Source organism: Lactuca virosa, chromosome 7, assembly GCF_052849685.1.
Source record: "Lactuca virosa cultivar CGN04683 chromosome 7, Lactuca_virosa_CGN04683_v6, whole genome shotgun sequence".
Classification (NCBI taxonomy): domain Eukaryota; kingdom Viridiplantae; phylum Streptophyta; class Magnoliopsida; order Asterales; family Asteraceae; genus Lactuca; species Lactuca virosa.
In genome coordinates this window covers 49,286,975-49,299,287 of record NC_136432.1, presented here as the reverse complement: position 1 = coordinate 49,299,287, position 12,313 = coordinate 49,286,975, and the positions used below count along the sequence as shown (strand labels likewise).

The 12,313-nt window shown below is 36.5% G+C and overlaps 1 protein-coding gene across 1 annotated transcript; it reads left to right on the top strand.

Moving 5' to 3' along the window:
- Positions 1–8,991: 8,991 nt before the first annotated feature.
- LOC145126629 (uncharacterized) lies at positions 8,992–10,947 on the top strand. Its single transcript, XM_079061957.1, has 3 exons — positions 8,992–10,218; positions 10,645–10,754; positions 10,863–10,947. The coding sequence occupies exons 1-3, from the start codon at positions 8,992–8,994 to the stop codon at positions 10,945–10,947; spliced, it is 1,422 nt and encodes a 473-aa protein (XP_078918083.1).
- Positions 10,948–12,313: the final 1,366 nt, after the last annotated feature.

Sequence of the window (12,313 nt, the reverse complement as noted above, 5' to 3'; positions counted from 1 at the left end):
AGCAAACTTTAATTTCATCAGGTTAGGTTTTCATCTCAAATTCTTAGTTTTCATATATAATATTTGTCGTCACAAGAATAAGCTGATAACCTAACTTCATTATCCATGTTTAAACCCCTTATTTAGGGTTTCATCAAAATCCGTTAATCTTTCCCCAAAATCAGAAATCAATGTAAAGGGGAAGTAATTCTTACCTCAATCCACCAAATCAAAGTTTGAATCCTTGAAATCTATGAAGGATCGGACCTCTCTACCCTTAGTAGGTGAAACCACACCTTTTTGTGTATTTTGAGAGTGTTTGAATCGATTATGATTAATTCAAAGTACATTTATTTTTTAATCTGACGTCATAACCATGCCATGGTAAATGGTTTACAACGTCGCGGTGTACATTTCGTGACACCTTTATTTTTGTCACTACTAAAATCGGCACACTTAATAATAGGCAATTTATTTTCGACCACGTCGTGGTGAACTCTTTCCATGTCGTGGTTACCTCAAAGTACATTACCTCTATTGTTCATTTTATGTAACTCGAATTACCACTTGGAGACCACGTTGTTGTCTGATCTTTGCCATGTTGTGACTTCAGTAGAATGTGTTTTTCTACACATTTGATCACATACCTAACCTCACCCAAACACCATGCGCACATCCACTCCCACCCCACCCCACCTACACCCCATACCCTATACATACTCTACCCACCCCTATCCATGCACATCGACCACTACCCACCCAATCCTTACCTACCTAACACCAATACCTACCTACACCCTACACCCTACACTCGAAAACATACCCATCAACCCACCACTTACTCCTACCCCCACCCCCACTCCACAACCACTACCTCACTGCCCCATCCTACCATCCCTTACCCTACTTCATCAGATACCCACCCTACCTCCCCCCACCACCCACCCCTAAGCAACATGGGCCATCCCACCCTACCTACGCAACCATTCCTTTAATTAGAATAAAAAAAATTGGAAAACAAAAATTGAAAAAAATACACAATCAATCACGTTTTCTAATTTTTTTAACGGAAAATGAAAACTGAAAAGTTTTAATCAAACATGTTTTCTAAGTTTTCCAGTAAAAAACTAAAAAGGAAAACACCTCTCGTTTTTTGGAAAACCTTTCCAAGAAAACTGAAAACTGTTTTCCACAACTTAACGTATATACTTAAATTTGTCCGTTTCTATATAATTATTCTATACCTAGGACAAATATCATTGATAACTAATAGAAAGAGACATTGATGTTGAAATGCATTTTAAGTCAATTTTAAGCTGCAAATAAGGTTGATCATTATTTGGATAAAACCCAATTATCCTACAATTGGATAATTTTGATTGAACTATTTGGTTCGGATATTTTGATTGATTTTGACAAAAAAAATATTTTGATTTTCTTATTGGTTTTGATTAATAATACAAAAACAAAATAATTCAAACAAACCAAATAACAATTATTTTTTTATTCAAACAAACCAAATAATAGTTATTTCTTTATATTTTTTTTACTTGTAACATATATTTAGTTATGTGTTTATTTATCAGAATTGTTTTTTAAATTAAATTAGAATGCATATCCCGAATAAAAAACATTAATCAATATAAATTTTGATTCACGAGTTATAAGTCGTTTTTTTAGCTCACTAAAATGACATACATGGAATAATTTGTGGATTTTAAATACGATAAATTAACCGTATTAATGTTAAATTGGAGTATGTTTTTTTTTAATATATTGATTTTTAAAAATTGAATTTTGAAAACCGATGCAACGAAATATAGTTTGGCTGGTTTGGATCGGATTTAAGTTTAATTTGTATTATTTTCAGTTCATAGTTTTGAAAACCATAATATATTTGGATTCACTTAGTCGGATCGGATCGAACCGATTACTCAAACAAACATCCCTAATTGTGGTATAGCTTTATGATATAAATCTAAATACTTAGTTTGTATATTTGTATATATTATACAGCACCTACAATAATTATCAAAATCGATTAATGAAAATAACAAAGTGGTTTTTAGTGTTGTGATGTGACTAGGGGTTTGATGGGCCCTTATGTTGCATATGTGAAAGCAAAGCAAAACCAATTGGGTTGAATTTCATCTCCTTTGCCTCCAACATGTTTCAACATTGTATCTGCTTTACAAATTGCTTTCTTTTCACATCATATATATATTTAAGACATATCCCCATTTTTTTATTAGAAAAACTATATGCTTCGTAATAATTCTACTATCCCACCCCAAATCAGTATCTCTCAATTTTTTTTTCTATCAAAATTAAATACTATAATTCCCATCAAGCTTATTACGTAGACTATGACGAAATAACAATGGCCTGCACGAGTGTTGTCGAATCCATGTATTATTATGTCAAAGGGAGAGGCACATGAAGCTCAACCCTAAAGACAACCCTACCTAACGTACGACCAACACTTAAATATGTTTTCATTGAGTAAAATGAAACAACACACGGATTAATTATATAGACATTGTAAAAGCCTCCACAACTGAGGCTTGCAGCGCAGTTGCAATGACAAATCATTCTCTTTTGCAAGACATGTTGGATCCTAGGAGTGGTCGGTTAAAATAGTTGGAAGCTTGTAGACGGACGCTAGAAGATATATAGTTTTTATTTGTATAAGAGTGTTCGGTACAAATAGCTGAAAACTTTTGAAATATGTAAAATTACATAATATGGCATATGAATATAAACTAAAATTAAAATATAATGCTGCTAAATTAATTTCTCTAAACTATAATTATCAAAAGTTAAAAATCATCCAAATTTTAATACAAAGTGCATCGGTTATGTTTTTTAATTGGTAAAAACTCATTTTTATGCATATTAGTAAATAATTAATTTTTTACAAATAAAGTAAATAAGACTTTTCAGTTTCGTAAGAACCTAGACCAAACATTTTTGACATATTATAAGTGTTTTAGCATAAAAAAAACAATATTATTGTATGATATTAATTTTGGTTTATAAATTCATACCGATGAGGATGTCACCTTCAAAATCAGATGTTATATTCACCTTCTTTTGGCCTTTATCTTCCATGAGCTTCAGGTAGTAATTTTTGACATAGCCACTCTCTTTGTAGTTACAACAGGTCATGTCCTTCCTGTTGTTGACTCCTTTCTCGATTTCAATCTTCCACTACACCACCCCCATGTTTGATATCTTCCTCCGTTTTCATTAATCAGAAGACTACTGGAAGCTTCTCTGACACTCCTTCTGTGCACATCCTCACCAATGATTAAATCACGAATGCTTTCGAATGTCATCTTAGCACCTCCAGTTGAGCTGCTGACTGATGTCACTATACCGAACCAATTATCAGACAATGATGATAATAGTAGCAATGTCATGAATTCATCTTATTCTAATATCAACTTAAATCAACCGTGAGATGTGTTTTGGTAAAAAAATCAACCAAATGGAAATCAACTAAATTACATGAGAGGCTGTGGTGTTGTGGTTGAAGTGATTAACAAAATTAGAACAATGTTGCACAAAGGAAAGCCCTTGATTTGGATGAAAATTACTGAAAAAGTGATAATAATCACCTTGGGAGGTGATAATAATCACCTACCTTGTTTGATTTTATTGATTTGGATGAAAATTACTGAAAAAGTGAGGAAGATACAAATATAAGTGTCTCAGTAGCTTAAGTTATCTAAGGTGTATGAAGATTATACCCATTGTATGTCATTTACAGATATATTTATAGTTTAGGTTAAGTAACTAAAAGTATGATATTTCTGGGATCTTGTTAAACTGGTATTTGCAACGTGCTTTGACTTGATATTCCCAGGTTTTAAGCTTGGTTGGAACGTTTCCTCGTTGATAATGAGTCTTATGTTGACCATTTCTGCACATGTGAGAAATAAACAAGAAATATAGCCGATAAACCTGTTAGGAAATAATAATGGCGATGTTCAGGATCCTGATGTATGTTCGGGATCCTAAGACTCCTTTAAGATCCGTGATCCTCGATAGGTTTAAGGATCCTTAGATATCTTTGAGATCCGGGATCCTAGATAGGATTGAGGATCTTGGCCCTAACAATTGCCCACAAATTATGCCTACGAAATATTTGAATTAATTTCATGTATTTAAAATGTACAATTTAATTTATTGGAAATAAAGGATTTGAAATTCAAACTCTAACGGGGAGAATTGTATCTGTTTAAAGGATATGTGTATGTTGTCAAATCTTTTCTTTATCCTCTACAATCCGCATTAATAGGGTCTGATGGTTATTGATCTTCTTTTAGCTCTCTTTCAAGCGTTATCGGTTATCTTAAAGGTAAATTTCTTGTTCCTTTCTTCTCATTTTTCTTGCTTGATGATCATGGGTAAAAAGGTACTCCGTTCTCGCTCGAGCATCCTTATTATTCCCGAAGAGAACTTCGTCGATCAAAAGATCATGTCTTACGAGGGTACTTGTTGTTTTGATGATAATGACACTGAGTCCTTGAAATCGATCGGAGCTTTTCCTGCCGATATCATTTTCAAGCCTTTTGATGCTAAGGCCAAACCTGGATTCATCTTTCCTACTTGGGTTTGTTTTCCTGAATATCCTTTCTCCTTAGGATTGACATAACCTTTTTATGGCATCGTCTATGAGTTTTTCGAAGTTATAAAAATTTCTTATGCTCAAATTATGCCTGTGATCTGGAGGATTGTTTTTTCGGATCGATCAGATGAACCAGTCTAAAAATATTGACATGGTGTTAGCTGAATTGGCCAATGTTTATGATCTTCAAACTTTTGGATCTTCTCATTTCGTTCTCAAAGTCAAAACCAACAAATCACATTTACTTTTGAATACAAAAAGATGGTTCCTGGAAAGAAAGGTTTTTCCTTGTGAAAGACAACTTTATCCAACGAAGATCTCCTGCTAATAAAATGGGTTAAAAAGGGTAGGATTTTTATTAAATTATGATAAGGATCCCGAAATTCACACTTCCTTGTTTTGTTTGTTTTGACGCAACTTTCAAGTTCGAGGAAGTTGTTCGAGCTGCTGAAGATACTCATGAGAAGATTGAAAGATTTCTCGCTTTTCCTGTGGTTGAAAGATCTTGCAATTTTGACCATTCCAGCTTCCAAGAGGGTTCTTCCACCACTACTCTAATGTCTACCAGTAAGGATCCTTCTTTTTTACTTTTTTCATTTCGAGGATCTCGAAGTGATGAGGGTTATTTGCAATTTTTAGGATCTAAGGCTACACATTCTAGTGCTCGCTTCTCCCTTTCGGAACTTGATGAGGCCATGTCTAGCGGTCACCTCTTGGCCAATAAGGTGAAGACATCCTCCTAGAGCATGCCTTGGAGATCAAGAAGGTGATTGTTGAGGTTAAAATCAGCGTCGACGAAGCCATCTAGGAGACGAAGATTAACTTGGTGAAGGATATGGTGAATGCATGATATTGGAATACGGCTGGTTGGCGTGAAGCTATGGCCAAATTGACTGGTCGGCATGTTGTAAGTCCCTGAACTCGGATGTATCAAGGTCGCAATGCAATAGTTTGATTTAATGCAGAATCTTAATCAAACAGTGATGCGAAACAATCAATTCAATATATCAAGAACATGTTTCAATAACATGAATGCACACAATTCTATTGATAATTGTCAAGTACATTTAATCACTCTTCAGCCGTGAATCACCAGAATTCACCATTCGCCTTAAAAGACTATACACAAACCATATATATACTAAACCGATAACCTAATGCCCAGACATAATAAGCCCACCGAGAACAACATAATATATTCAAAACAAAGCATAAACCACTTAATATAGCCGAACAATCTCCCCCATTGTTTATTGCTTTCTGTTCTCTTCAAGGTTTCTCTACGAGATGCACGTCTGCTCGGTCAAAAGCCCCTGCCCACAGCTTCTTGTCAATAATTGTAGCTACCATACCGGTGAAAGCTTTCGCAGAAATTTCAAATAATTCATTCTCTACAATAATATGAAAGTTTGATAAAGTGCAGATATCACGTTCTCCAAACTTAACAAATCTTTGGGATCAACAATACGAAACTGGTTTTTCTTCAACTTGATCACCACAGTTGCAGTAGCCTCATCATAAACCCAACATTGCATTGTATCCAAAGTACCTTCAAGTAAGCGCTTGGGAAGAGGAATCATTTTGGCTTGCTTTGTGGGTGGCCACATGCATTCACCATTGTTTTGTTTGTGCGAGGATCAATAACACCCTTGGCCTTCTTAGTAAACGATGAAGCAGTCTTTAACCCTTCAAAGTTATTTTTCACTTTAATCTTAAGAAAATTCTTAAAGGACCAGACCATGGTATCATTGGTTGGATTGTGAAAAGGTGCGTGGATGAGTTCAAAAAGATCAACTTTTGTCCAGGGCAAGAACTCAACTTTCTTCTCATAATATTCAATTCTTCCACTATTCCGCTTCACGACTCACATCCTTTTATCAGCATCATATCCCCACATGATGATGCCAGAACGATCACCATATTTATCAGTGAACTTCTTCCCAGTTTCACTGAAAAAACATTTCAGGGTGATCACATGGAGCATTTTGATCTGAATGCTTCATCACGAGCATTTTCCCTTTCAGCTGCTCAACCCTAATTTGCTTCTCTCTTCTTTCTTGAGCAGAAGCAGGACCTGAAGATAAGAATGTATCAAGACTAGCATCTGGAGCAGGTCTTGTAGCTCTTTCACTTGAAGATTGAGAAGCTGGATTGGCGGGACCTAAACTAGAAGCAGTGATATTTTCTCCTTCGGCACTTAAAGGTTGAAATTCATCACCAAACTTTTGAAATAGACGTTGTTTTAGTTCAAAGAATAGAGCAGTTAGACCATTGAGATTTGCTTGAAGTTCTGAGATCTTTGAATCTTTATTGGAGTTCTAGTTCTCAAGCTCGCTGATTCGAAAGTCCTACTTTCCAATTATCAAATCTTTCTCAGCATAGCTTTGTTCCAGATCAAAGACTTTGTTCTGAAGTAGAACCACATCAACTAATTCAGATTCAGGCAATTTTCATTTGCCTTTGGAGATGTCCAGCTCAGGTATTTCAAAAGAGCTTCCTGAAGCTTGAGCTTCTTCTGAAGGTATGACTTCTTCTTCAACAATCGGGCTTTGAAAATCCTGATCCACAGTAATAGGCTCAAGGATTGGGTTTGGAATGTATTGAATCACTGGAGAGGTCTCAGTGAATGGGCTTTGTATGTTTTGAGCCATAGAACCGAGCTCAATCGATGTAGATTTCTTGTGAACTGGGTCTGTGATAAGCACTCCTGGCCTTGGATCTCTTCTCTTTCGCTTCCTTGGGAGTAAAGCGTGGGTGGAGTCTTCTGGATCACTTTCAGATGGAGGTTCAGTATCAACAAGAAATATTTGGGGAGGTTTCCTTGTAGTTCGCTGAAGTTTAGTTATAAGAGCATCCATCGGTTCAGGGGTCGGTGAGGAAGATTGCACCATTGTGTCACTTTCCCTTTCAGTTACGATCGGAGGTGTGACAGCTACATCCTCTTCTGGGATTGAGATACTTTGCTGAATAAAAATTTCAAACTCATTTTCTGACAATTCATTTTCTTGATCCTCTTGATCTTCTTCAACATCTGATACTTCAATCTCTTCAAAGGCGAATTGGAACTTTGGTCTGGGAGCCACGTGTTCGTCGACAGCCTCAACATTTATTAAACTACCAACAGGAGTGTCTTGAACCTCAATAAACTTTCCAAATTTAACTAACTCGCTTAACCCTTGATAAGCAACTTTGGCAACCTTTCTCGATTGCTTCATGAGTCCAAAAGTGTTAGGACCCAAAGCTTTCATATCCAAAGTATCAGATGACCTTTCGATTTTGGGATATTTTTCATTAAAGATCATTTGAAGGAATCTAGGTACATCAAAAATATGTCTTTTTTCTTTCCCAGAAGGTTTCTCTTCATCTCTTCAAAAACGAACTTTGAGAAGTTGTAATCCCAGTCCATAGCCAGAGCAACAATGGCTAAGGTCACAGTCTGACTAATTTCATCAGAGCCTCCCTTTCTTCCGGATATGCAAATCACAAAGGAGTGTGCCAAGAACCTCTAGTGAGGTGGCAGTAGCTTCCTTATAGTGGGAGGATAGGTTGCTTCATAACACATTTTCTCTAGAACTTCCTTGACGCGATTAGCAGAGTACTTGATTGGGAATGCAGAAGCATCACCAAATTTAAGCACCTCTTGGATAAATTGTTCAGAGACTATCACTTGAGTTCCTTTCACCAATGATTCCACTATACCAGCTCCATTTGCTCCAAGCTTGTTGATCGAAACATTTTTCCAGAAATATGTGATCAGGTCTCTATGGATGACTAGCTTGACACAAAGGTCTTGAGAAATCCTGCAGTTGTTCAAACCCACCATCATGGATTTGAATTCATGATGAGAAGCAGGTGGATCCATGAGATATCCAACAATGTTGTGAGAGTATACAAATTTTAGTTGCTCTGTCATTTATCTGCACCAAAGTAGCCAAGTGAGAATTAATTTACAATTAATTAAATTGAGTCTCAAATCTGATTTCGGTTAAAGTCAAAATTTTAGTCGATTTTGGTCAAAAACAAAGTTTCAATCGTTTTCGGTTAAAGTCAAGATTTCAGTCGATTTCGGTCAAAGATGATCGATTTCATTCAAAATCACTAGTTGACTAGATGATTTTGGTCAATGCTGGTTGATTTCGGCCGAGAACCCAGTTTTCGGTCAGATCTTCATCTGATTTCGGTCGAATCCGAGTTGAACCGAAAACCCAAAATCTCATCGGAACCTGTTCCAACTTAGTTCTTCGAAAACCATGAGAAATCCACTTGAAAACCTGCAAATCAGTGAAACCGAGTACACCAAAAACAACTTAAATGCCATTGCCATAATCAAAAACCCAAACAATACCTAATTCACCAAACAATATGCAACAAAACAATGAATGAGTAGGTTTTTGCAGAAAAACTTGAAGAAATTTGGGAGAGAAATCGACTATGGCTGTTTGGGATTTTTTTTCCGCACTTTTGGCTGCCCATGCACTCTTCTTCATCTTGAAATCACTCAAAAGTTCAATTCAAAGGCTGATGACAGCTACTTCATCGGGTATGCTGGATGCACTGCTTATCGGGTCTACAATAAAGCTACCAAGCAGATCGTAGAGTCCTTTGATGTCCGCTGGCTAGAAGAAAATGAGACAGATGCTCGATTCGGCCCTGATTGGTTATTTGATTATGCTGAATTGGTTAAACCATTTTATGTATTTTTTGATAATGTTTCAGGTACCCTTCCAAACTCGTGTGGATCAAGTAGGGATGATGAAGAAGAAGTGATCATTGTTGAACCTATCAAGCCATTGATACTACAGGATGAAAATACAAGCTTGAATGATGGGACTTCGGATCCTCTACCAGTAAATGAAGACACACCTGCCAAATCTCCAGAAAAGGCTGACGATTCACTAGTTCTAGAAGAAAATGTCATCTCTACTGAAAATGTCATCTCTGATTCTGCAGAATCCTTTGATTATACTTTTATGGATTTTCTCTTTCCTGAGAGAATTCCTGATGAGTATGTGGCAAGTACTTCATACGACTTCCGTTCATCGGATAAAAGTGATTCAGCCACAAGCAGGGTGGAGAACATCATGAATCTTCCAGTCCCTTCACAAGCGGTGGATCATGAGATTTCTTCAAGGGTTCAGCACAACCATCCCATCGAAAATGTTATAGGTTCCCTGGCGGATGGAGTCAAAACTAGAAGCCAGAGCGGATATGTTAACGAATGTCTATATTCATGCTTCATATCCCAAATCGAGCCAAATAACGTTGAGATGGCTCTTAATGAACCAAGTTGGGTGGATGCAATGTATGAAGAGCCGAATCAATTTGAGAAGCTGAAGGTTTGGAAACTGGTAGAACTTCATATAGGAAAGAAGTCTCTTGACACAAGATGGGTTTTTCGCAATAAGCAAGATGATAGTGGGGTGATTGTGCGAAACAAAGCGCGTTTAGTTGTTTGTGGTTTCAAGCAAATAGAAGGTCTTCATTATATAGAGGTATATGCTCCCGTGGCTCGACTGGAAGCAATTCGTATCTTCTTAGCATACGCCTCCTACATGGGTTTCACTGTATATCATATGGATGTTAAAACTGCCTTCTTGTACGGAGAAGTAAAAGACGAAATCTACGTTGATCAACCACCAGGTTTTGTCAACTCAAAATTTCCAAATCATGTGTACAAGCTGGACAAGGCACTTTATGGTCTTCATTAAGCCCCTTGAGCTTGGTATGCCACTTTGACCGAACATCTATTAAATCATGGGTACACAAGAGGCACGATTGATCAGACGTTGTTCATCAAAAAAGTGAAGAAGGACCTTATTGTTGTTCAAATCTACATGGATGATATCGTTTTTGGGTCAACAAATGATGAATGATGCAAAGATTTTGAAAAGGTCATGGAGATGAGATTTGAGATGAGTTCTCTAGGCGAAACGACGATGTTTCTAGGATTACAAGTGCGTTAGGATTCTTCGGGTATTCTACTGCATCAAGTAAAATATGTTGATGACATGTTGGAGAAATTCGGGTTCAAGGATGCTAAAAATGCTTTTACTCACACGACTGAACGACCACTGTTGACATCAGATCCGGATGGAGAATCTGTTGATCAAACTCTATATCGATCCATGATTGGTTCTCTGATGTATCTAACCGCTAGCAGACCTTATATACTCTTTGCAGTCTGTCAATGCGCGCGCCATCAGGCTAATCCTAAACTTTCTCATTTAATTGCTGTCAAATGAATTTTTAGGTACCTTAAATGGAGTCCTAAATTGGGTCTATGGTATCCTAAAAATCATGAATTTGATCTTTGTGCTTTTGTTGACAGCAACTAATGAGGTTGTAACATTGACAGGAAATCTACAAGTGTTTGTTGTCAATTCTCGGGAGACAGACTAATCTCATGGCAGTGCAAGAAACAACAAACTGTGTCCACTTCGACAAATGAGGCTGAATACGTTGTTGTGTATGCTTGCTGTTCTCAGGTCATCTGGATATAATATCAACTGCTGGATTATGGTTTGAATTTTCTTGACACTCTTATCTTCTGTGATAATGATGCTGCTATTCAAATAGTTAAAAATCCAGTTCAGCATTCTAAAACCAAGCACACATATATTAAAGTTCATTTTATACGAGATTGTTTTGAGCGTAAACTTGTTCATTTGGAACAAATCCACACTGATAATAATGTGGTCGATTTATTTACAAAACCTTTTGGACAAGCTCGTTTTGATGTGCTTGTGAGTTTTCTTAAAATGATTCGTTTTGAAGACTGACTGAAATTTTTTGTACATTTTGTATTTTATTTTTTGTTTTATTTAAATTTGTTCATAACTTTTTCTCTCTTTCTCCTCTATGCACAAATTTAGGGGGAGAACTAAAACCAAACAAAAATCATAAAATTCAAAATTTCCAAAAATATGTTTATTTTATTTATTTTATTTCTGTTTTCATTTGTCTTAAAACGCGAATTCAAAAGAAGAAGAGACTCAAGGAGACTGTGTTGGAATTTTCTGTGCAAGAAGAGATCTTGAAAGGAATTGACGGAATTACACTTCACACTACTTTCACAAGGAATTGAAGACATGAAACCGTATAAATTGTCAGTTAGGCAGTTTCTCTCTAAGAACTGTCGTATTCAAGAAATTGAAGGCATGAAACTGTATAAACTATCAGTTAGACAATATATTTCTAAGAATGATCGTATTTAAGGAATTGAAAGTTTGAAACTGTACAGATTGTCAAAATTGGTCTTGTCAGTTATCTTTACCTAAGAACTGTCATGGCACAGGGCGATTCACCCAACCGGGAAATAGATATCGCTGAACATCCCCCAGGATCTTGACATTCTTTTTTTCATGCAAAACTGTGGAGACACAAAAGTATTCTCGGATACATTCTTCGTAGGTAAGGAATTAACGGTTATTGGCACTAGGGCGATGCACCACACAAGGCACGATTATCGCTGAATGTCCAGCCACAGGGCCTTGACCTCGTGTCATGCTAAACTGTGAAAATTTTGTCTTCAAATATTTTTGTCACAGGATGGTTTTGTGAGTTATTCCTAATTAACTCTCACATGCACTAGAATGGTACACTAAGCTGAGATTCAGAAACCATTGAACAGCTCACCAAGGGCCAAGTTAACTTGTTAACTTGAAAAACTGTATTGAGATCTTTCATAGAGGATATGCTGGG

Bases quoted from the DNA above. Each gene is read 5' to 3' on its own strand.
- LOC145126629 (XM_079061957.1), top strand. From the start codon at position 8,992: ATGAGTAGGTTTTTGCAGAAAAACTTGAAGAAATTTGGGAGAGAAATC. The intron at 10,219-10,644 runs GTAAAAGACGAA...TTCGGGTTCAAG, and splicing joins CTGCCTTCTTGTACGGAGAA to GATGCTAAAAATGCTTTTAC. The intron at 10,755-10,862 runs GTATCTAACCGC...ATGAATTTTTAG, and splicing joins TCCATGATTGGTTCTCTGAT to GTACCTTAAATGGAGTCCTA.